This window comes from Spermophilus citellus (genome assembly GCF_964194105.1).
Source record: "Spermophilus citellus genome assembly, chromosome: 12".
Taxonomy (NCBI): domain Eukaryota; kingdom Metazoa; phylum Chordata; class Mammalia; order Rodentia; family Sciuridae; genus Spermophilus; species Spermophilus citellus.
In genome coordinates this window covers 15,276,163-15,302,351 of record NC_138198.1, presented here as the reverse complement: position 1 = coordinate 15,302,351, position 26,189 = coordinate 15,276,163, and the positions used below count along the sequence as shown (strand labels likewise).

At 48.7% G+C, this 26,189-nt stretch overlaps 1 protein-coding gene across 4 annotated transcripts in view; it reads left to right on the top strand.

Moving 5' to 3' along the window:
- PIEZO2 (piezo type mechanosensitive ion channel component 2) overlaps positions 1 to 26,189 on the top strand; it is a 345,423-nt gene that overhangs the window by 154,696 nt on the left and 164,538 nt on the right. For all 4 annotated transcript variants that reach the window (XM_081263438.1, XM_081263440.1, XM_081263439.1 and 1 more), the window contains exon 4: positions 16,947 to 16,989. In XM_081263438.1, coding sequence (XP_081119564.1) covers positions 16,947 to 16,989 — 43 coding nt within the window. The remainder of the gene's footprint in view (positions 1 to 16,946; positions 16,990 to 26,189) is intronic.

The window sequence follows — 26,189 nt, the reverse complement described above, 5'->3', positions numbered from 1 at the left end:
TCTCAGAACGTGCTCAGAATTCAGCTTTGAAATGTGACTGGCCACTACTACTCATCACTTTCATGTCTGGGAAATTTGTTTTTGAAAAATCATCTTCATGGTTCAAAATAAGTGACTTCATAAATTCATTGAATATGCTTTTTTCTGATCATGAAGAATCAACATGTTTATCGTCATCATTAGAACAATATGCTTGATAGATGATGGGTGAAGTCTAAGTAGTTAATTTTTAGCATTTTTCTAGAAGGGTTCAAGGCTACTTAAAACTAAGAGCTAAAAATATGAAATCTTTGCTGACTTCCTGGGGAGACGTCTTGGGGAGACTGCTGGGCTTCCGAGTCTTTCCTTCCTCTGTCTAGCCTTGGGTTTTTGGCAGAAGTTGGTGCTTAAAATAGGTGTTTGCTTGTGGTCAGATATTTCTCCTGTTAATACCTATTAGATGCCCATATATTAACTTTCTTCGTGTTATATGTCTGTAGCTCTTAGCTCTTTGCAAATCTCCCTTCTCACTGCTCTTTCAGTTTGTGCTGAGGCCCACCAGAAGCAGTCTGGACCAGCAAGCCCATCACACAGACGAGAAGGCTGGGCACAGCCACCTCACAGTCTGTGGGCTAAACGGAGACTTAATGACACATCTTCTGATCCAACACTTAATGCCCCTTCTGTTTTTCCATTGATTCTTTGCTCCCATTTTGGTGCAACCCATTTAAATGCAACCTCTCCATGCCATGTGAGATGGCAGATGGTTTGGTTATTAGAAGCAAGACATGAATTACTTTGTTACTTGCACAGCTGCTTACTGAAAGCCATTTCTCTCCTCTCTGTTCTGCTTCCTAAAACCCACAATTTGTGTCTCAACCAATGGGATCAAAGCAGATGTTAAAGGACGACGTTAGCGTGGCTTCATTTACCATTTTCCTGGGTAAGCGCAAGCCAGGGCAGAGCCTTTGAGAATGTGGGTAGAACCTGGCTAGATGTCTGGGTAGAGGAGGAATGAGGGGCCATCTAGAGTGTATAAAGTGCCTAGAAGAATCGACAAGTAGCTCGCAGGATTAAGGACCTGGAAAGAAGTTCTCAGAATTTAAAAGTTGGAACACTAAAGAAATGAGAGGAATGAAGAAAAAAAATCTAAGTTTATGGAAATCCAGTGTGACTCTTGACTGCATGTCTGTTTTCAACTTGCCTGTTGCAGGGAGCATAGGGACAGCATTATGATAAGGTAGCCCTGTACATAGGGAGAAGAACACACGGGGGCTCTCAGTAACCACAGTGGGACCATCTCGGGCCACGTCCTCTCTGTGCAAAGCTCACCATCAGCCACAAGGGCTAGGCACTTGTGAAGATCCCTGCTGGCACAGGCCACTCCACAGAGCTGTCTCCACGCAGGCAGGATGCCTCCCTGAGATGCAAGGCTCTCAGTCAGAAACCATCCTTCGGGCCTCCCCAGCTTGCTGTGCAAGGACACTACTGGCCTGTGAAGCACTTGGCAGACGGGAGGCGACCTCGCCTCCATGCACAGACCGGCTCCTGGCTCCGGGAGGGCATTTTAAGGGGCTGTGTTTAATGTGTGAGCCATCTCCTGGTCCTCACATGTGATTTCCTAGTAAATAATTTACTCTTCATAAACTAAATATTCATTTCTCTCAATGACAGTGAGCTGGGTTGTCTGTCCAGAGTTGGCATTATGGAGAAAACAGAGCAGATGGGAAGAAAAAAATTCTACATGAGTTTAGGAACTTTCCAGATCATCAGGGCTTTCAGGGAGAGGGCATGGGAGGATCAAAGTAGGAAGCTGGGAACTGAATGGCAGCTCACTCCATGGCACAAAACTAGGGAGCCCTGCTTTCCTCATGGGGTCCTGCCAGGCCAGATGCACCTTGGTGGGAATGCTCCTTGGCTCTCATGTGTGCAGCCTCTCAATTTGGTCTTCAAAGCGGAACTTGGAAAAACACAGCTTGTGGGATTTTTATTTTCCCTCTTCCTCCCTCCCTTCCCTCCCTCCTTCCTTCCTTCCTTTCATGGAACCCAGCAGCACTGAGCCATATCCCCCAGCTCTTGTTAATTATATTTTGAGACAGGGCCTCGCTAAATTATCTCGGCTGGCCTTGAACTTGCCATCCTCCTGTCTCAGCCTCCTGAGTGGCTGGGATTACAGGCATGCGCCGCTGCACCCGCCATTATTTGTTTTATTCTCATCTCCAGCAGTGATGTATTCCATTGGGCTGAGTTTTTTGGATGGCCTGCCCCACAGTGATAACATCTGTTTATGGCACTTGGGCTCAAAAACTCTAGCCCCAGGCTTTTAGTCTTGACAGAGCTTTTACAAGTTTGCTCCAGGCCTTTTAACCTTCCAGGGGAATTAGCTGACCAACAGGTCACCAGAAATGAAGGGACAGGGATGAGCAAGATTGTCATCTCTGTTGCACAGGCTGGCCGCAGCCTGGCTGATTGGAAAGCCCTCTTCTCTGGTTTTCTGAGGCTTCCTTTTTCTTTTCTTAATTTTTTGAGGAGTGTGTTAAAAAGCAATCTGGGTGAGTCCAGACTCCAGGAGACATTCCAAAGCAAGCTGCACCTTTATAAATCCAATGAGGGTTTATGAGCTGTAAAGTTTGCATTACAGAAGGAAGAAAAAAAAAAAAAAAGAATCCAGACCTTGCCGTTTCAGAACTCTGATGCCAAAACTGTTTCAGTAGAAAGTGAGGCGAGGCCCCAAGGAGAGGGCCTCAGGCCCTAAGAGGCAGCACCCCGGAGCTCTAGAAACTGCTGGGGAGCCGTCTGGCTGGCCCCACCATCGCTCACTGAGCACTGCTTCTCTGCTCTGGAAAGCAAGTGGGATTTGAGTCCCTCTCCACAGCCTTCCCAGGTGTCTCCCTGGGGGTGCAGGGGGCGATTTAAGGACCCCATTTTAAATCAGTTGCTTCCCATTATCAGCCCCTGGCAGATCTTTCCTCAGAAGTCACAGGTAAAATGAGAGTTCTGGGAGCTGGGGCTTCCTTCCACGTCCCGGCGGGCTGGGAGGGCTGCCCAGGCGGTGGGCTGCCAAGCGGAGGACCAAGTCTGCTGTCGCCGGCCTGTTCCCAGCACCGGGGCTTTCTCGGGTCATGGAACGTGTGTCATGGATCCTGTTCCTCAGGGAGCTGTTCTTTAAAGGGAATCAAACCTGCCTCCTCACCTCCATGCTACTGTGCCCTCTGGACAGCAGCATGGAGATTTGAAAGCAGTGACCACACTGTCCCCCCAAGCCCCACCCCATGCATGGCAAGGGACACAGACCAGGCTTCCCCCCAGGAAAGCAAACATTTGTATTCATAAGCCTGTGTGGCATGAGGGGACATTTCCTGAAGTCCCCAGGCATCCTGTGCCAAGGAAGAAAACCAGGAATCCTCTCATGGTACTCTCAGAATCAAAAATTGACATTCCTGAAAAGGGGAGCAACACTGTCACATGGTGTGGTCAGCAGGCAGATGTTAGAACCAGATGGTCTGCCTTGGAATGCTGTGTGTCCCAGGCAAGTTAGTTAACCTCTCTGTGGTCTTAGTTCCCGCATCTATAAAATGGCTGTCATACTAGTCCCTATTATTCTTATAGAACAGACATGATGATTAAATAAAATATGTTAATATTTATAAAGCCTTAGATTAGTGCCTGCCACATGGTAAATGTCTACTTATGTTATCACTTGTTTATTTAATTGGCACTGAGATACTTATTTTAAAGTGGGCTGAACCCAGGGCCTTGCACACGCTTCACCTCTGAGCTACATCCCCAAACCTTACATTTTTAAAAAATTTTGGCTGACCACCCTCGATTTATTTATTTGTTTGTTTGTTTTCAGTGCTGGGGCCTCATACACGCTAGGGAAATGCCATGCACTGAGCCACATCCCCAGCCCTGTAAACTACTTCGTAAGTGAAACATAAACAGTAAAGAAGGAAATTAAGGAGCGGACTTACAGAAATAAGTGACTGGGAACAGCTGAAGATGGTCATCAGACCCGGGGGCGGGACAGTATCCTCCTGGAGCAGGTGAGGAGGGGGGAGTCAGCCCTCTGGGCGCTCAGGATCAGGGGCTCTTTGCTATGGCCCTTGGGCCTAACCCACCACACACACGCCACACACACGCAAGCACACGTGCAAACACACCTACTGCACACACACTCCGCACACACCATGCACACAGGCCCCGGCGTCCGAGTGTTATCTGCGAGCACCCACGGTTTGCTCACACTGTGTCCAGCAGTTTCTTTCGCCGAGTTCTCCATTTCAGAAGGGCAGTGGGCTGGGATATTCCAGTCATTGCATAAACAAGCGCCCTCTCTGTGACTGATTTATATCACAGCTGTGGCTCATGCTCAGCGCACAGAGTCTGAGGCCTGGCCACCTTTTCCACAGCAGCTGGGAGCCTGCAGCTGGCCAGGGCTTCAGCAAAGGACCATAAATCTCTCTGAGTCAGCATAAAGACAAACCAAGAGGCTTTCCTCCTCTTCCCACTAATGCATCCGATTAAACCATTAGACAGACGGGGACAAAGGCGAAGGGCTTTTGCACCCAGAGGACAGGGATGTTTAGGTTTGAGATGCTCCAAGAGTAGACTTGCATCCCCTGCACAGTTCCTCCCAGAGTGTCCTGGGCAGTTCCAGACGTTAATGTGCGGAGGGTCACACCTGGGAGAGACACGCTGGCAGTGAGCTGAGGGAGAGCTAGTGCTTTAAGGAGGGTGGCCACCAATCTCCTTAGGTTGCTAATAAACACAGAGAACTTGGGCTATTATAATGTTGGATCCAGAAGAATCTCCTGGACCTCTGTGTACGTGGGATGCGAGGGCATTCAGGCCCGAGACCCAAATGGCTAAACCATTTCATTCGTATTTATGACATTTATTCATTTACAACAGGCCTTTTTCATTTGTTTTATTTATAGCCTTGAGAAGTCAGGATTGTAAAAATGAAATGAAACTCTGGCTCCCTCTTTCAAAAGGGGCACTGAGTAGCTCTGGGTGGAACCGAGAGGCCGCTGGGGAAGGAACCGTGGTGTGTCGATGGATCATTTTCCAGAGGGCCTGGCTGGCTGTGGACACGGGGACATGGCTGGGGCCTGCTGACGCTCTCTCACACTGTGCTGCGCCCCTGAATCGGATCCACAAGTCTTCCTTTGACTTTTCTTTCTGGGTTGCCCTTTCCCTTTCTCCAATGTGGAGACCTGGGAGGTTGTTAGTCCCAGAGCCTGAGGATTTGCCTCTCCTTCCTGAGGGCCTGAGTGTGAGCCGCCTCTCCTGCTTGTGTGCGGGGGCACATCTGGAATGCAGTTGTGGCCGCAGCACCGGTGTGTGGTGCTCCTGTGAGGGTGGACCCTGGGTCTTCCCCAGACGCAATACCTTAATCCACCTCAAAGTTCTTGGGCTTTGCTCTCCTGCCTTCTTCATAAGCACTTATCCCCCTAAAAATCCAGTTTTTATATCTCCTAAAGCACACAGAGTATAAATAAAGCAAGCAGAGCCTGCTGTGGTTACCAGCCCCAGAGGGCCGGAGGGGCAGACGGGGTAGGTCTGGCTTTGAGCTCTCTGCTGGAGAGCACAGAGTCCAGAGTGCTGCCTTCAGTCCAGGACAGCCTCCCCTTCCTCATGCCTCGGATCTGAAAGACTCTATACAGACACAGACTTTCTAAAAGTTGGATATGTGCTGCATTTTTGAGGCATATTGATGGCTTGTCAACCGGTTCAGATTTAAAACTCAGAGACCCTGCTATGTGCCAAGAGGTTAGTCAGACATTCTTATGTGTGAATGTAATGTTCACAATATTTATCAGTAAAAAGCACAATTCTGAAGCAAAAGCCTGGCTGTCACAGAGCTGTGGGGCACCAGCCCCTCTCCAGTGGCCTGCGGTGGGAGCCGAGGAGCGCTCCCCACTGTGTCCTGCTCTGTGGGCCCCCTCTCCTTCAAATGGACCTGGAAATGCCCCCGTGTGGCTGACCCCACTGGAGTTTCTGTGTGAGTCAGCCTTGCAGATGATGCTTTTTTTTTTTTTTTTTTTTTTTTTTTTTTTGTCAGTGGCTCAAGTTTACAAAGGGGTCTTTGCTAAAAAAAGTACAGAAAAGAAAAAGAAGGAAGGAAAGAAAGAGAGATCTTAACTTTTGAGATGATCGAAAGGCAGAACAAATAACAATACCATACTTGCAAAAGTGGCTGCTGGTCCCTGGAGAGAAGAGAGGAAACAGAGGAAAGACATCCAGGAAACCTGCGGCTTGCCTTCCTCCTGTATGTGTGACTCAGGTGACAAATGCACCACTCCCCTTTGTCCCTGGGGCCTTAAGTACAGCAGAGAGCATTGGTGTTCTTCACACAGGCAGCTCTGAGGTGGACTGTGCCCCAGGAAGTCTCTCCTGCCCTCCACTCCCCTCCCCTCCCGGGTGCCTACCCTTATGGCCTACCGTCCAGGGCACAAAGGTGACAGCTTAAGACCAGCATGGAAGGTCTTTGGCTTCTACAGAAGCCGGGACCTCCCACATTGGCTCATGTTCGCCTGTGTAAGTTTAAGGATGACCTCGTAAGCACCCATCAGAATACTTTCATAAGGTTGGTAAGCCCTTCATGAAGGACTTAAGGTGAATGAAGGAAACGAAGTGGGCTTCGTTTGTTTTGTTTTTTGTTTGCTTGTATTTTTGGAACTGGGGATTGAACCCAGGTGTACCTTACCCCTGAGCCACATCCCAAGTCCTTTTTATTTTTATTTTGAGACAGGGTCTCACTAATCTGCTGAGGCTGGCCTTGAACTTGTGATCCTCCTGCCTCAGCCTCCCATGTCACTAGAATTAACAGACGTGTGCCCTCATGCCCAGCTGAATGAAGATTTTTATGCATTTGACCTGACTAGACTTTCTGTGCATTTCCCAAGAAAATTTTAGGAGAGTTTTGGCAAACCCATACTGAAAGGAAAGGTCTGGAATACGACGTGGATCAACTGGAACCACAAAACATAATGATGTGGCAAAGTAAGACCAGAGCGATGCCAAGTCCTCTGCTGTACATGTGGATGTATGCCTCAGCTAAGCATGTGTGTGCATGTGTGTGCACATGCGTGTGGGTGTGATGGGCCAAGGGATGGCAAGGGAGCTGTGCTGCGTTGGGTTTGCACAATAGGCATCCTGAGGCTCCTGAGTGCTGCTCACGTCTCAGCATCGTCCCTCGCCCACCACCCAAGACCCTCGGGGAGCCGTGGCTGCCGTCATTCACCACTGCCTCTCGCCAGCCCTGCACACATGCTCTGCTTACCTGCTCCCCTTGTAGTCATGCAAAAAGGGCCCTGACCCACCTTCAGAGCTGCCTTGACTGACCATGGCAGCAGACTCATGGCAAGTGGTAGGTGGAGGTTCAAGGCCAAATTTGTTTTGCTGCAAAAGCTGAATCCTTGCTGTCTGTCCTGCTGGAATTCCTGGGACTTCACGTGTGGTTTTGAGAGAACAGTGACACCCTGAAGGAGAGGGAGGTGAGCATCCCAGATGCAAGCCACTCATGTTTTAGGCCATCATGAACCCATGAGAGGAGTGATAAAAGCCAATGTATTGACCCAGAGATAAGTGTGTGTGGATAAGATGCCAATTCACGGAGATGTTGTGGCTGGAGACCGCCAGCTCCTGAGGCCCTTGCCACAGACTCCACCCAGGCCCACGCCTTTCCTCCAGGTTGAGCCACGGTCACAGCTGTGCAGGACCTGTCAGAATGAGACCTGCCCATATTCCCAAGAGCACATCCGAGGTGACTGATTCACACTCCTTAGTGACTTGCACTTGTGAAGCAAGTTGCCTGTGACATGCTACATCCTTACTTCAAGTCACATCGTGAAGTCCACATGAGTTGGAGCAAGTGGGAGCTCTGTGAGCGCCTCAGATGTCCCACTCGACCCCAGAGCCACTGTAGACAGTGCAGCAGCAGGACACAGGTCCAGAGTCCACCCAAAGCCACACCCTGGACAAAGGCAATGCTCACCAAACCCAGGAAGCTCTTACGCCCCTGGCTCGGGACTGGCCAGACCCAGAGTTTCTGGAAATGCAGAAGGCATTCCCGTTAGGAGAAGGAGGCCGAGGCAAACACGTGGATGTCCAAGGAGCATTTTTTAAGGCATGTTTTGGAACAGATGACGAGGCCAGTTCAGGAGCAGTCCATTGTTACAGATTTGCACAATAAAGATATATTCTTTTTTTTTTATTGTTGGTCGTTCAAAACATTACATAGTTCTTGATATATCATATTTCACAGTTTGATTCAAGTGAGTTATGAACTCCCATTTTTACCCCGTATACAGATTGCTGAATCACATCATTTACACTTACATTGATTTACACACTGCCATTCTAGTGTCTGTTGTATTCTGCTGCCTTTCCTATCCTCTACTATCCCCCCTCCCCTCCCCTCCCCTCTTCTCTCTCTACCCCCTCTACTGTAAATCATTTCCTCCACTTGTATTATTCTTCCCTTACCCCTCACTTCCTCTTGTATGTAATTTTGTATAACCCTGAGGAAAGATGTATTCTTGATAACAATGGACATGGCCACATGCTCAAGCATTTTCTGCACTGCCTAGAACAGATGGCTTGTCTTGTGGGGTCTTGGTGCCTACCTGTCCCTAGTTCTCTGAGTAGCGTGATGCACCTGTGGAGCATGTGTGATTGCGTCCACCCACACCACAGTCAGCTAGCACGCCTCCCCACGCACCTGTGCCTCCTCACGCTGCAGGAACAACCTAGACCTACCCCGCCGACCCCTGCCACCCACATGCACTGCACAGTGCCACCATGATCCTCCTCCTCAGAGTACCCTGCCTGGCCAGGGCCACTCCTCCACTCGTGCTTAGAGTGGCCCTGTCCCTCTGCAACTGAGGCATCCTGCAGTGTCCTCCTGGCCCTGTCCTCGTCCTCTGCTCAGCTGCTCTCTTTCCCACAGCTACAAGGACTCCCATGTGTCTTAGCTCAGGGCCACACTGTCCTTGGACCCGAATGCTTCTAGCTATCCCTCTCAACTTCCCCTGCTCCTTGTCCCTCCCCATCTCAGCCTGGCCTGGCCTTTTAAAAGAGAAGCCTGGCCTTCCTGTCCCCGTTTGTGACGCGGCTTAGTTCCCAGCCTGATCTTAGGCTGTCTTTCCCACAACCCCACTGGAACTTTCACTGATCTAGGTGTTTGCAGGGCTGGGATGGAACCAGGCCCAGGCCTGCTGAGCAAGGGCTCCACCCTGACTGCTTCCCTGGCCCCCACGGGGGGGCCTTTCTGATTCCTGTCCCTAGGAATTCTGGCCCCCTCAGAGCGAGGCACCTGTGGACAAGGCACAGCTCACCCGGTGACCCAGTGTTTAGGGTGACACAGTGTTTCTGAGTCAGGGGGTCAAGGTGGGCAAAGAATGCAGTGCAACTGCTGCCCCTGTGAGGCTGATGGGCTGCTCGCTGCCCCGGGAGCCGCGTGCACAGAACACTGCCGTGAGCCTCTCACGGGCCAGTGAGCTCGAGCAGCTCCAGGAAGTTCCACCCAGGCCCTCGGAGCCAGCTTTGCTCTGTGTGTCCCATGTTGGTTCTCCAGTGGGTATGCAGCTACTTTAGGGGGTGTCCGACATGTCACAACCTGCCGGTCAGATTCAGTCTTCAAGCAGGAAAGTGAAGAGTCAAGAGTTATTTTAAAAAATCAATGATGTAATGAGGGAATTGATTAAGGTTTAAGTTTTGTCAAAGCGTCAATCAAAGGTTTTTTCAAAAGAAAAAATGGTAAGGGGCTGCAGCATCCTTCATGCAGATGGGGAGCTGAAGGGTGCATGTTTGTGACTAGAGTGTCCCAGTCTCCACCCAGGGCAGAGAGAGGAGCGAGGACCTCGTCAGGCTGACTGGCCAACTGGAGTGACAGCATGACCCTCACTCAGAACCCCTGGACTCAAGTTATTGGACATGCAAGGCCTCATGAGGATCCAAGAACATCTCCATTTTCCCCTGTTGGGGCAACAAGCGAACCCAAAATCTAAGAGATGGGAATTAATTCCTAGCATAGACATTCTTCAGTTCGCTTCAGGAAAATGAAATAATCAGGGCTTGAAACTGTAAGCCCAAAGGACAAGTGATTTTGGTGCAGACAGTAACCCCACTACATCAAGCATTTTAGCAAGCTGTAGGAGAAAGACAAATGTGATGGGCAGGTGGCAGGGCGTGGGCCAGCGGCTCCGAGTAGGCTTGCTAGACCTGCCACCAGACCTGGCTCCGTGGTTAATTATTATAAAAGTTAAAGTAAAAGGTTTGTAAAAGACAAAAAAGGACTCACAGAGCTCAACTCAATCAAGTGCAGGTATTGAATGAATTTGGGGGATAGAATTTGATACTATCAATAAAAATTTCATATATCCATACGTGATGACACAATAATTCTGCTTCTGTTGACTTACCCTAAAGCCATATTGGACAACTCAAAGATATGCACCACAGGTGTCCATCAATTCTTTTGTAAATATGTCTTATTTATTAATTAGCAGTTTTATTTTGTTAAATTTTGAAATACTGTAGGGACATACATTAAGGTCACTCTCTACATCCTAAGAGTTACTTTGTGTATTATTGAGTAATCAAAGCAGGACTCAAACCGACATGATTCCTATTTTTATGTGCATAAAAATGTGAATGTCTTGGTATGTGGACATCTGTGCAAAACTATTTCTGTTATTTTCCTGTTTTGTGGTGATTTAGCACCACATGCCCCCACTACAGAGAGTTCATGTAGATGTTAGTGACCAGACAGAGGAGAAGGACATTACAAAGTAAGAATATAGTGGGAATGAAAATGATGCTTTTAGCCGGGCACGGTGGCACATATCTGTAAGACCCAGCTCAGGAGCCTGAGGCAGGAGGATTGCAAGTTCAAAGCCATCCTCAGCAACTTAGAGAGGCCCTAAGCACCTTAATGAGATCATGTCTCAAAAACTAAGAAAGATCTGGGAATGCAACTCAGTGGTTAAGTGCCCCTGGGTTCAATCCCTGTCAGAAAGGAAGGAAGGAAGGGAGGAAGGGAGGGAGGGAGGGAGAAAAAGAGGAAGGAAAGAAGGAAAGAAACGATGCTTTTAAAAATAATCTGTTGTTTGATGTGAGAACTATTAATTAAGAGATATTAGGATTTTTGCCTATCTCTATCTTTTACTCTTACTTTTAATCCATTAATGAAAAATCTCACCTGGGAAATACGACTTGGAAAATTTTGTAGACCTCAGCATTTAGCCCACGATGCTGAGATTGCTCATTGGCTAAGAAAGTGGCATGACTTGGCTCACGTCACCCATGAGAACAGCCTTTGCTGGAGTTCAGTAGATTTGAGCTAAAGTTCAACACAAGGTCATCTGAACATTTGCCTAGTGAAGTGGTAAACTGAGTGAAAAGATCTATTTTTCTCACAATTCCATGTTATATCCAATGTGCATGACCTGGTAAAATGTTGGCTCCTTTCATTGCATATGAAAATCTTCCCCTTTTAAGAATTAAAAATGATGTCAACAAAGTTTCTGGCAGAAAATTTACACGTGGTGTGATTTCCTGATATTTGAGAGTTCCGTCACCAATTCCTGTGCCAGGCTACATGTTTATCTGCCAGGTAGCCCCTGTGTCATATGAAAGTACTTGCAATTTTATAGGAATATGCTGGCATGCCCCACCACTTTTGTGGATCATTAGTCCTCTTCTGCAGACCGTTTTGAGAAAGTAGCAGCACATGTCCAAGTTCCAGTGTCTGTAGTGACCAAGACACACCTGGTGGTGACTGTCCAATTAGATGCAAATATATGCCTCACTTGACCCCAGTTTACCATGACGTTTTTCCTCCAGGAAAAAGCAGATGACTTCTCTTCTGTGGTTGAAGCTGAGCAGTGCATTGATTGACAGCGTGCCTCATGCCCCAGTCAGGGAGGAAACAGGAGAATGAGGCACATGGCCAATTCAGAATATGAAGACAGAGAATTTGCTTTCCCACTGATAACACTTACGAAAAACTAAGACTGCAGACTGAAAAGAACTTGCTGAAAGTCCCTCAGTGTTATGTTCAGGAAGTGGAGAGACACAAGGGAAGCTTGTCTAGGGAACCACAGGAGGCCAGCCACAGAACTTTTGCTAGAATTCACATCTGAGTAACAAGCAGAGCCCTTTGGCTTAAACCACCACTGCAGAAAAATCAAAAGAAATAAAAAATAATCAACCCTCTGCAAAGGTGTCACTGCACACACGACCTTTCATCTGGGTACATTTATTTGTGCTGATTGCACTCCTGCTGTGCGTATAGCATGTTAAACAAAGCTGACTGAAGTTTAAAAACTAGATGAAAGCTGATATGAAAAGGGGATTGATGACAGGTAGCATCAACCATGGCTCTCACATACCTCTAAAATTAACAAGCAGACATACAACACTTTGGGGAATAATTTTTTTTAATTCCATATTATAACCAGATGGGGTGGAAGACAAATGATAGGAAAATGAAGAAGGAAGGTAGGTGTCTTAGTCTGTTTTCTGTTGCTATAATGGAATGTCACAGGTTGGGTAATTTACAAAGAATAAAGGTTCATTTCACCCTTGGCTCTAGAAGCCCAGATGTCCAGGAGCATGGTGCTGGCAGCTGGTGAGGGCTTTCTTGTTGCACTGGAATGTTGGCTGACGGCAGAGCAGAGTGGTGAGACAGAGCAGGCGTGCTAGCTTTGGTCTCCTTCTCTTCCATCATGGAGGCCCACCACGATGTCCTCCTTCAATCCTCTTTATCCCCAAAGCCCCCTCCAAATGGCATCAGCATATGAATTGAGGGATTAAATTTCCCACACATGAACTGCAGAGGACACCCCCCCAGACAAAGCAGGAGGAAGAAGGCAGCACCCAGCATATGGCAGGAGAGTAAGCAAGGGGGTCAAGGATAGGGGCCCTGCAATACCTCACCTACCGGCCCTGTTTGCTCACTTGAAAAAGAGGTGGAATGATTGTATGGATTCCACAGAGTATTTTAGAAGGTTAAATTAGCTAATATATATGAAGTTAGCAGTCTGTAGGGGACTAACAAGCATACCTATTTTCATCGTTATGCTACTTTGGGGGAAATGTCCATTCTCTTGACTTTCAAAATGGCTACAAGTTACCAAGAATGCTACCAGCGTCCAACATGTGGATCTCAAGGCATTGCTCTGACTTTCATGGTCCACATTCAGTGCTTTCTGAGATTCTCACACCAGAGCCCTGATTTCGAACCAGGGTTAGCAATGCTGGCTGATTTCTTCAGTGGATAGATGATAGGTAGGTAGGTTAGGTAGGTAGATAATTGATTATAGATTATCAATAACAGATGATAGACATGTAGACAGATGAAGGATAACAGATGAAAGATGACAGATGATATATAATAGATGATAGAGAAATAGGTAAATAATAGATGACAGATAATAGACACATATGTGAAAGATGATAGATATATTGATAGATGATAGAGAGAAAGAAGGAGAGAGAAAAGAACGACAGAGCTTTGTTCACACTTAGAGGGGGGAATTGCTGATAGATCCTTTCAGGGAGATAAGGCCGAGTGCGCTGGCGGGTCAGCCCCTGTGGGAGTCGTGGCAGTGCCAGAGTTGTGGGTGTTAAAGGTGTTGGTGCCCAGGACACGTGAGACCAGGCACTAAAACCTGCTCGGCCAGCTGAGTGGCACTCGGTCTGGAGATGGACCCCCGTCAGTTCTGAGGGAGGGGACTGGTGCTGCACAGTGTCTTCTTCCTCCTGCTTTGTACAGCCGGTTTGGGAAGTGAAGACTCCTAGCTCGTGGTTTCCAGCTCTTCGCCCAGGACAGGAGGAGGAAGCATCTCTGAGCACTGCAGGAGTCTCCCTCCATGCATCCTCCTCCTCACTACAGACCCCTCACCCCTCTGCAGGGACAGCAGGCTCTTCCCAACTGTGGGGCCTGCCTGAAACCAGGGATCGCCCAGCCCTGGATATGCCTTGATCCTCAACATGCAGGCTTGTGCAGGGTCTAACCTGCCAATCGGGCTCAGTAATTGACGATCATTAATAATGAAATTGAGCAATTTTAGCAATATGCTGTGATAAGAGTCAGCCCAAGCTTACCAGTCTTTCTTTGTTCCAGAGGTTTTCCATTTAGGGTTCAGATGGCAGTTGACCGCGGGAAGCGGTGCTGCTTGAAGCTGGAAGCGGGCGCGGGCGGGGCGTGGTAAATCTCTCTTCAAGTGTCCCCTCCAGGCAGTCTGCCAGCCACTTTTGTTTTCTCCGCTTTTCCTCCGAGAGTCGGGCTGCTTTGGCAAAGGAGAGTGGTATTACCTTACCACGTGGAGCACAGTTAATGGCTTTAAAGAATTCCCCAGCAAGTCCTTAATGAGCTGCCAAAAATACTCTTGGTGCCAAAGGATCTGGATACGTCTGTTCCATTTACTGCCTGTCTCTCATTTCATCGTGAAGCGGCGCTGACCAAGGACATAAAAGTCTACAGCTCTGGGGCACTGTGGGTTTAAGGGCTGAAGACAGGTTTTAATATGCCCCCAGCACGCGGGGAAGCTAGGAAGGTGTACAGAGAAAGAAGCCTGTCGCTGTGCAAGAGGCTCGGGTGCCCGCAGGGGTCGCTCTCCCATCTACACTGGGCATGGCTGAGGGGCTTCACCATGTTGTCTCTAAGCCTTGCACCAAGACCGTGTCCTTCCTGTCTGAACAATTCCCATTTCTCCGCCACAGGAACTTAAGGCCTATTTCTTAATCAAAACTCCATGTTCAAAATATCAAATAGCAAATATATAACAGTGTAGCAGGATCATTTATTTTTGAATTTCATACTGATAATAAATTGAATCTGCTAAGAAAAGAGTTTTCTTAAAATTTAAATGGAATTGGGGAATATGAGGAGAAGATCCGGGAAAGCAATGGAAATACAGAGCAGTTTAAAAGGTGCCTGTTTCCCTCCAGAAGCTCGGGTCTAAAGACGTGGCATCTAGACTTCCTCCCTCATCCCATCCCTCCCCACAGCCTCCCTGGGCTTCGCCTGGCCTGAGGTCAACACCTGGTTCTGCCCTGATGGGAGACTCTCCTCTCCTGCTCCTTACTTTGGAGCAGAGAGAGCCCAGCGGCCTTGAATACAACGCTGCTTTTGCCTGACAAGTTATCTGTCTTGATGGCTAGGATTTTAGGAGCAAGAATCCCTGAAATAGGGACTTTTGATGGCTTAGCATAAAGCTCACCAGACACAAGATGTTCACAGGGGACCTGCTTCTCTGGGCCAGAGGCCAAAAAAAATTCCTGGGCTGGTGAGTTCAAAGTCTGTGTCTTTAATTCCTACTCAGAAAAACATATTGGAATTCAGCTGGAAGAATGACATCATCCAAGAAAATAAGCCAACTCTGCTTTAAATTTGGTGTGTGTGTGTGTAATGCATATATGAAATTTTGTCCTTTATTATAAAGGTTATTTGAAACACTCCAACGTGACCAACTCATAGGGACCCAAACCCTGGGGTAAAACTCCAGCTGGCTGTGACTGCTTGCATCTTTCCTGGGGCTACTTCAGGCTGCCTGGGGCCACCCCCTCCTGTATAAGCTCCTGCTTTCCCAGGAGCCCAGGTAATGTCTGAGGGTGTCTGCGTGGCTACCAGAAGATGGAGCACTTGAGGTAGAGTTAAGAAAGGCACCCAAACACTTGCCCAGTGTTTTTGATTTCAGAAAAGAAGCAGGGTCACTTCTTAGCTACCTCTGAAGATTCAAGCCGGAATCTTCCACTTCCTGCTAGCAGAATTATCATCCACAGAAAGGCAGTGATGATTTGCTCTGATTATCAATTAACGCACAACTTATGAATTTAGGGTAACATAAACAATCTGTTAGAATAATAGTTGCTGAAATCAAAATAGTTTTGCCACTGGCTAGGCCTCAGGAAAATGTAAAGCCCTCGAATTAGCCCAAATCCTTAACATGTGAACATGAAACATTTTCATTAAAATGTTCTTTGATAAAAATTAGTGCTTCTCTGTCTATCAACTACATGGAAAATTATTATGTGCCTGTCACTTATGGAGGAATGGAAAAATTGTGGCAATTGTTTATATCCAGGTGTTCTTTGCTTTTATGATTTGGATTTATTACTCCTCACATGATCTGGATAGCATTTTTACATTTTTGACCATTAAAAACAGTTTTAAATTTAAAGAATGAAAATGCGGTCCCTTGGTGCAGCCCTGGTAAGAGGAAGGTGCGGTGCGTGGGTTGGACTTGAGGGTGTCACCTGGAGGGGAATATGCACCACGGATTGCAGGCCGAGGGTTGGAGTGCTTGGCGCACAGTGCACTGGGGTTTTCACAAGAGAGGCTTACTCACCCGGCCTGAGCTGGGCATCCTTGGGTGTTTGGCGGATGACTGTGTTTGATCTTTCTCCTTTGTCCATTTCTGTGTCTTCTCCATTTGTGGAATCTAGAAAATCTGATCTCTTGGAAGAAGAAGCAACTGGGAGGGCGGAGGGGAGGGCGGGATGGAGAGAGAGCTGTCAAGGGCACAGACTCATAGTTTGATAGAAGAAATAAATTCTGATGTCATATTGCACAGTGGGCTGATTCTAATTAACATTAACTTACGGTAAATTTCAAAATAGCCAAAAGTGAGGACTTTGAAAGTTCTTACCGCAAAAAAAAGTGATGAATATTTCCGTGATGAATATGCTCATTATCCTGATTTGATCTTTACATGATGCATATATATAATATGTGGATACATCACACTGTTGCCTACAATATGGTCAATATTGTCAATCAAACACTAAATAAATTGAGGGAAACAAAAATATACTAAGGCCATCGGCAGAGTTGGGTTGTGGAGTGAAACCAGGTCATTCCATGTAGATGCCAAAGCAAGCGCCCAGCAAGAGCGTGCCACAGCAGGACAGAGCCAGTGAGCAGGGCACTGACCTTGTTTCCTCTGTTGCAGGCTCAACGTGGGAAAAGACGTTTCGGCAGATCGGCTTTGAAAGGTAAGCCGGGTCAGCACGTCTCCACCTCCTGCTACTTGTCTTGTCCTGTTTTATTCCAAGAGGTCTTTTGAATATAAGTCAGTTGTGTTGCCGCCACTGTTTGGCACAACATCGCCTTGCCTCTGGTAGCCTCAGTGCCTTTGCACAGTCAGAGCTTTGCTCTATAAACCATCCCAGCACGCAGAGTGGAAATCAAGGTTAACTGGGAGTGGCTAACAGCAAGCCTTGCTCTTCTCCCAGTTATGAAAGCACTTCCTGTCAGCTCCAAGTTCAATGCTGAGTCACACCTTGTGCAGCTACAAGTGTTCCTACACCAGAGTCCCCAAAAGAAAGAATATGGAGTCATTATAACATCAAAGATGTGGAGGTGGGGCCGGGACAGGTCCCAAACCCCCTCCTGGGGGTCGAGTGGCAGGTGGCAGGCAGCACTTCCCTTTGGGATTTAGGGTCTTACACTGAGCTTTCAATGGAGATGCAGCTATTAAAAGAGAGAAAAGTAGTTATAATTTTATTTTACTCTAAAAGTATATATTCACTAGTTGTTTTCACTGTATTGAAAACGTTCTTTTCTGGGGATGTTCAAGTTCACAGAGTGGTCAAAATAAAATACTAAAAACTGCGTCGTCTCTGCAGGGGCAACAGAAGAGTCAGTCACCTCTGACAGCAGTCCTTTGCCCCTGAGTCAGTGATTCCAGGATTTACTCATGTCCCTACACGCTCCATCTCTCACCGGCACCATCACGACCTGGTCTCCCTCCAGCTCTTGTCACTAGTTCAGGGTGTCAACCGAGGTTGACTCTGCATGACCAGATCCCAGGGGGTTGTGCCGGGCGTGGTGGCACACACCTGCAATCCCAGTGACCTGGGAGGCTGAGGCAACTGAGCGAGTCTCTTGTCTCAAAAAATAAGAAAGGCCTGGGGATGTGGTTCAGTGGCCGAATGCCCTTGGATTTGATTTCTGGTACCGAAAAAAAAATTGATGAGGGGAAAACAGGTCCAGCTTCATTCCAGTGTGAAATCTCTCTCTCGATTCTTCGTCATGTGATGAGGAATTTCAAACACACACAGAAGTAGAGAGAGACAGTGGAGGTCGTATATCCACACCTAGCGTCGACGGGGCTCGACCAAACTCACTGTTTCTATTTTCTGATTTGGGCTGAAATATGTTAAACAAAATCTCTAACCTCACACCACCCTTTCCTCTGTAGGTGAGAACAACAGGCATTTTCTCCCTGAGCCCTAACCCACTGTCATCCGCAGTAGTACAACTAGCCCTAGTACAACTTCAGCCCAGTCCCTGGCCACAGCACTGAAGCAGCCCAGTGGCAGAAGCTTGCCCTGCAGACCCGAGGCCAGCTCATCCCCAGCACTAGAAACAGGCGAAAAAGACCCAGTTGATACATTTCCCCATCATGTTGAAAATGTCCTTTTTCTTGGTTTGAATCTGCAGGCCACCAGAAGCCACACGTCCCTCCTCATTATGACCTCTTTTAAGCCTCCTTATTTGATCAGCGGTCCCCTGCCCCCACCAATCCCTTTGTCTTGCTTTTCTTTAAGTCATAAGCTTGGAGGAGCCCGGCCCATTGTCTTGTAGAATCTCTCGGTGCCAGGACTCGACCTCTGTGCTGCCCTTTGGGGGGGGGATGTTCTAACCTCTCTGTTGTGGGACTTTCGAGGGTTCCACTTGCAGCCTGGGAAGGGACTCGTGACTTCCTGCCCTTTGGCACAGACCCTCTGGTCCTCCTGGTCCTCGTGGTCGTCCTGGTCCTCGAGGTCCCGGGTCCTGGCACAGCTGGCTCTTCCCGTCTCCTCCGCCCTCCGCTGTGGACCTGTAGTCAGGGTCCCTCCTGGAGCCCAGCCTTCCCTGCTGGGGAGTGGCATTTTGAAACCACTCTCTAGACACCAGGGATGGTCGTCACGACTGGGTGCCATCTTTTCTGGGCCTTGTCGACAGATGGAGCTAGGAAATATATTTTTTAAGAAGACTAAATCCTGAGCTCATACAGTGTTCCCAATTCAAACGTGCCCTTGCAGAATCTTCAACCTCTCTGAAGCTACCTTTTTCACTCTTTTCCACTGAAAAATCTTCACTCTTAATAAAATTCCCTCGTTTCGTTTTATATATTTTCAAAATAATACTAATATCCCCACTAATGCCAAGGTGGCTGGAGGAGGTTTTGAAAGCTGGCCGCTGGCCCGATGGGCGTCCTATTCAGAATGTGCCATCAGAAGGCAGAGAACCACAGTATTTTGAAATTGTTTTCTTCTCTTTGTGTGATCGTATCTGAAATTTTATATGTAATTCCGTTTAGTTTCAACAGACTGTTCCTCGTGGTTAGTGTTATTTTGAATATGTGACGTTGACATGGCTCCAGGCCATAGTATGTCATGAAGTCTGTTAGGGAACATCGGCACCATCTTCCCCTGGGCTCTGGCCTCCCTTCCCTGGTGGTCACGGTATCAGCTTTTGATGTGAGCTCACAGCAAGTGCAGGGCAGCCTCCCGCAGCTCCAGTGTGAGGAAGGCGCGTCACAGGCAGTCCCCTCCTTGTGACTTGCACTAGTGGTGAGTCCCACCTCAGGGTATGCGGATGGTCTGCCTTCTCTAGCCTGCAGGTGGCCGTGCTCTGTGAGCGCATGCAGCTGGGAGAGTGGTCCAGCCACCCTCCTGCAAATCCGGGATCTGATTCAGCATCCACTTTGCTAATAGTCTCAGGGACACAAGCCGTGTGGGTACAAGCCCAGGTGATGCAGAGAGACCCAGGAGACCACAGGTCTTTCTTCCCACCAGTCCCGACTCTGCCATAGATGAGGCTTCTTACTCATTTCTTTCTCCCTCTTGTTTCAGGGAGCATTTGACTTTGCAACATCCCGTTTTATACCCAAGAAATTTAAACAGCTCATGTGACATCTCCTCATAAGTCAATGGATTGCAGATTTGTGTACTGTGAGACCCTGCACCAGGAATGGCTTGCTTGAAGCATTCCACTGACGAGGACTGTCTCCTAAGGAAACAGCACTGATGTACTTGACCAGTGATCTAGTTGATATAGTTCCTTTGGATTTTGTTACATTTAAGCATATAACATTTTGAGACAGGCCTTGCTAAGTTGCTGAGGCTGGCCTCAAACCTGCAGTCCTCCTGTCTGAGCCTTCCCAGTAGCTGGGATCACAGGCCTGTGCCACTGTGCCTGTGACTCCCAGCAGCAGTGCCCAGGAGTGGCAGAGCATGCTGTGGACTCAGGAGCTTTGCCAGCCTGATGGATGACTAGTAGTGCCCCAGAGCCCTTTCAGGCTACATTTGTCTGTGGCCATTTTTCCATCAAGAGCAGCTGAGACTCTTGGCTTTCTCCTAAATGAAGCACTTTGAACAAGAGCTTCTTGTAAAGAGGTTCAGGATCCACAGGATTCGGCCATTGAAACCACATTAGATTCTCAGCATATCAGTCTTATTAAAAGAGCTCCCATGTGCCAAGCACTGTGCTGAATCATTTTCATCCTTACAATAACCCACAGACGAGGAGTTGCCAAAGTTCTGCCATAGGGAACAGAGGATGGCTTTCCAACCCTGCAGGCCACTTGAGTCTTTGCAACCTACCAACGTTGTGTTGGTGCAGAAAGCAGCCATGGAGTTTGTATTCATCCAAGAAAACTGGATGAACACAAATGGGCAACCGCAGGGCTTAGGTGCTGGCCATCATCTGTTGATGCTCACCATGGACTGTGGTCTCACAGGCACAAAGATTCAGAAGAACAAGTAGGGCTTCCTACATGGGCACCGTCCCTCGTGTTGACCTGTGTACACATCCTGGTTACAAAGGCTAAGCTTTCTACACACACCACTTAGAGTTCTTGAACTAAGATCTTTTTTCTTTGTTTTGTGTTTTACTTTTCCTGTGGCTCTGGGGACACAGCCTCAAGTCACCAGTTACTGACTCTTCTCATTTTAGGACTACTTTGCACAAAGCCAGAGAGTACAATCTCCATCTTATAGTGCTTCCCTAAAATGTGAATGCTCCCCAATAACTGCATAAATTAAATTGCTATGGGGCACAGTCCAGGAGTCTGTTGTTGAACGGTGGTCTTTGCCATCTTGTGCAGTGCTCACGTGACAGCTCCATTGAGGGTACTCGGCGTCATCCTGAGTACCCTCAATGGAGCTGTATTAAATGTAGTCACACTATGTCCTCCTGCATTTTGTCATTTAAGAGCAGACAGAGTTCTCTGCCTTGCATCAAGTGTCTCAAAATACAGAGCAGACACTGGTCTTTGGGGGCTTGTCCATTTGCAGCTGCAAAGCGTGTGCCAGCGGGGCTGTCAGCTGGGGCTCTGCTCTTCACTGCTCGAGTCAGCTGGTCTTGGTCTTAGAGAACATTCCAATTCTACCTTTAAAGAGCACCTGGTTCTTCAGAGCAGACATAAGAGGTGTTGATCCTTCCTCACTGTGTCCTTTGAAGTCTTCTCCCCGGCCTGCTTGTCACAGCTTATCTGAGTGAGGACATGGAGAGGGAAAGACGTGACTGAGTTGGCTAGAGCTTCTCCAGGAGCAGGAACATGGGCATCCTGGGTGGAGCACAGGGTGCCACCCGCCTGCCCACCTCTTGCATAACCCTGCAGGGGAGGTGCTGGACCGTCCTGGGAGCTGTGTGCAGCCATTTCCTCTCTGGAAACCCACTGCCACCTGAGGCACCGCCCCCATCTGAGGTCACCTCCACCCTGCACACAGTGGCTTCTCCCACTGTGGGGCACCAGGACTCTGCATTAGGACTTCACTGGGGAAGCGTATTGTGCCCAGGAAGTCAGTGTCAGGACCTGGGTCTGTGTTCTGTCCAGCAGGTCCCCCACCCCGGCCCTGCAGCACCCTCAGCCACAGGGCAGGAGCGCTTGGTTTCAGTTGCAGGTCTACGCGGTGCCTCGCATACCGGGGCCTCTTTCAGAAAGCTCCCTTTCCCGGGCAGACTTCCTGAGCTTGGATGGTGCACATTTCCAGATCACAGTCATCTCAGCCAGTGCCAAGGTGGGCCCGGTGGGCAGGGCTTTGTAAATTCACTTTTCCTCTGCTGCCCTGCCAAAGAGTTGCTAGCTGAGGTGGCTTTGAAACCAAAATGGCCCCAATTCTCAGTGACTCAATGCAGCAGATGCTTCTTTCTCGCTCCTGCAAATGTGGAAGAGAGACCACAGGACTCCGAGCAGCATGTCCACATGGGGTCCATGGTCAGCTTCTGTCCCTGTGATGCCTTTGTTTCAATATGACGCTTCTGAGTTGGCCTGGGCCTGCATAGGGAGCCTGGCCAGGTGCACCAGGGTTGTAAATGCCTCTACCTGGGAGTAGCACTTGACTGCCACGCACGGTTGACAGGTGCCCCTCCGCTGAGGGCCCAGAGAGAGACGAAAAGCAGAAATATTAGAAAGCGCTAGTAATGGTAATGTCTACCACCATAAACTCTGAGCAAGGTCTGAACATGGGTTTTTCTTTCCAAGGCTGCATATTTCAGCAAGTAATTAGTCCCAAGCACATAACCTGCCAGCAGAAATAAGAGTTCCTGCTTGGTAAGAGATCCTGTTTCTGCCTGTGTCAAAAATAACAATCTCTTACTGATCTTGTGCCCATTTTCTACTAAAGAAGCAAAGAAATTATTCTCAATAAATGTATGTCATCAGTACAGCCCTTCAAATTACATTATTCACCTGATTATATGTGATTTTATTTGATGATCTACTTGAATTGTGGAATGAAATATCTTGCCCTGTCAAAGAACATTTTAAATCACGAATCATGCTGCAAATAGCCTGTTGAACAAAGCACATGGACTCCAGGACTTTTTCCCGGTGCAGACATAATTCAGAAGCCTTGCTTCGTCTATCAGGGAGACCCCAGGCCTCCACAGCGTGCTGTTGGGTCTGCTGTGTCTCACCTGTGGAGAGACCCCCTCTGAGTGACACCGTCTGGTGACCTTCGCAACCGCTTGCTCCTGGGCCACCAGCCCTGCTTGTCACCTCCTCTCATCACCTCCTCACACCTCTGCTCGATACTGCACATACTTTATGGAAACTTCTTCCTGGGGTCCGCGAAGTCCTCAGGCTGTTAGCATGAAACTGACCACTGCCCAGGTGCCCCACATACTAGCCATTATGGGTTGGTGGAGGGGCGAGTGGCTCATGATGTTGACGCCCAGCACCTGAGTGGTAGGAGCTTAGGAAGCAGTGGGCTTCCGCCAAAGCCAAGAAAGAAAAGAGCTGGTCCTTTTCACCAGCAGCTCACAGCAGCCTGGTGGAGGGGAAGGGTCACAGCCGCAGATGGGGCTGCTCACTCCTGAGAGGAACAGAAGGCAGGTGCAGCTCCATTCTGTCTCGTCAGGCCTCCTGCTGAACTCTGTCAACAAGGAGGGACCCTCTCCAGGTCCTTTAGGCTGCCAAGTCCACACTGGAGCCCAGTGATGGCCACTCACTCCCCTTATCACAACCGGATCAGATCCAGAACTGCACTTGGGAGGAGCCACATCCGCTCAGGCACAGTTAAACGATGAGACCGAGGGCTGAGTGAGGCTCTGACTGCTGCAGTGTGGCCAGGCAGCTGGGCATGCCCATCCTTATCCAGTGCAGTGGTCTGAACGGCCCCTAAAGGTCCAGGTGCAGGAGGCTTGGTCCCCAGGGTGGCCACATTGGGAGACAGTGGAACTTTGTGGGGCTGTGAGGTCCTAAGAGAAGGGTCAAGGTCATTCTGCACAGTCCAGTTATTACAGACGCCTGAGCCAGGCCCCTCTCTCTCTCTGGCTTCCTTCTTGAGATGTGAGCCCTGCACGCACTCCCACCATTGCCGTCCACTGTGATCGATGCTGCCCACAGGCAGGCCCTCACAAGAGGCCAAAGAGGGCCACCTGGCCTCTGACCTTGAACCTGCATGACTATGAGCTGGCAAACCTTCCCTCCGTCCCACAGACGGCCTCGCATGCTTTGTTTTTGGGAAGCGGAGCTGAGGACTGCACCTGGTTCATTGGTTTTCCATTCCTTCAGGAGCCTTCTGTCTTTTGGGCCCACCCCAGCTCCCCTCAGAACCTGCTCTAGGCCCCTGGCCACTAGCCTGCATTCTCTCTTCTGACTTCCCAGCATCTCCTCTGCCTTCAGAATCCAGCAACTGATGCGTTTGTGGCCAGCACATACCTCACAGTGCTCCCCGTGTCTCAGCAGGAGAGCAAGGTGGCCTCCTGGCAGCCTCCAGTGCTGGCCCAGCCGCTGGTGGATGAGAGGCACTCGGTGTTGATAAATGACATTTCATGTAGATATTAGTGTGTTGTGCTCTGTTGGCTCACCCCCCAGTCTCATGGAATTTGCCCTTCTCAATAAATTTTAGTTACTATTTATTATCCTTCCCTTTAGAGAATGAATAGATTCATTGGAAAACGTAAGGCCAAATTTTAATATTTTTGTTCTCTAGCTTCATAACTCACCAACTGGATTATAGAGATTGATGTTATTTCTTTAGGTAATGTCATATAAAAATGTTGAGAAATAACACAAAAGCGAATCCGAAGGTTTTCACATGCTGTTCTCTGTGATAGCTTACCCCAAGAAACGAGGGGGAACAATAAAATCAGTCTCCATGAAAAAAGTGAAGCTTGTTCCCCCGCGCTACTGCCGTTTGTTTCTGAAGGTTCTGGATTGAGGCCTGAGTTGAGGAGTCCAGTGAATGCTCTGAGCACTTGTTTGTACCAAGACAGACACGGCGTCCTCTTGCCTCTCTGAGAAGTGTGCAGAGGTCGGAGTCCAGCGCATGCCCTCACCGAAGCCGTGTGGAACATCAGTGCCCTACACCCGGGCAGGACTCAGCTTCCTCCATTATAGGCCAATCCTGTCTCGTGGTGGCTTCCGGAAGATGAACGTCTAGGTTCTTTCAGACAGTAGGTAAATAAATATTCTTGGACAGTTTAGCAACCTATTTCATATTTCATATTTCAACATAGTTTACAACCAAGAAACAACTAGAAGAAAAAATGTTTCTATATTTTAATGTTTAAATGTGTGTCCACCATATTAATTTGTTCATCTAGTGGAACAGCTTGAACCTCTACTCCTACCCACTCTGGGGCTGGATATAGGGGTGTGGATGAACAGAACAGGGAAAGGAGCTCAGCTTCCTGTACTGACCTCTCTGCTGAGTGGCCTCCCCACAGGACTCGCTGACTCTGCGCGGTGTTCTGGTCAGGTCCTGCTGGGTGATGCTGGGCTGACCCATATCTCAGTGACTTGCAGGACGCAGGCTCATTTCCTGCTCATATCACAGAGGCTGTGGATCAGTGGTGGCTCTTCTTCAAGTGTCGTCTTCATCCTGGGACCCTGGTTGCTGGACTCTTCTTTGGTTCCTGCCTTTGTTGTGCCAAGCCAAGCGATGGCACTTAGTGTTTGTCGGCGTGACATGTGCCATTCCTGCTGTGAGCCTCCCAAGGGGCTTGCACAGCCCAGTCCAGGGTCTGTGGGCGTGGAAGGCTGCTCCCCTCAAAGGAGCCCATGAGGAACAGCCCAGGAGGTGTAACGTAGTCCCAGGAAAGGAGAGTGACCAGGAGGGTAGTAACGCAGCCCACACAGGAGATCTTTCCCATGTTACCAAAGAGTAAACTCCAGGAGGCTAAGCATCGTACTGAAGGTCACGCAGTTGGTGAGTGTCAAAGGCGAAACATGAGCCCAGCTGATGGGACCCCACCCTCGCTCACTGGCAGTCCACTGTGCTGGCGTCTGTCACACTTCACCTTGACCAGCATTTGTTGGCCAAAGGACCAGAGACTTGCTGGGTGCTGGGTAGTGAGCAGCCACGGTCTTGGTCTTACCCAAGATAGCTCTATGTCAACATAGAGTATGGTACAGCGAGTTATGTGCTGCCACTTAATGGCTTGACAGTGTTTGTTGTGCCAGGTCCCTTTATACATGTATGACAGAAGTGGAAGGCAGAGAGGCGGCGCTGGTCAGTGACGTATGAGCACAGGGAGGTGGAGTGAAGTCCGCTCACAGTTGGGGAGGGTTGGAGGGAAAGTCGTCAGAGGATGCTTCACTTCAGGGGATGCATGGGAAGTGCCTGCCCAGGAAGTACCCTTAAAGGCAATGCCACCAAGTTTCACTCTAACCTTGGTAGCAGCAGGAGAGATTGAAGACACGCATCTGAGTCTGTTTTCTGTTGCCATAACAAAATACTCAATGCTAGGTAATGTA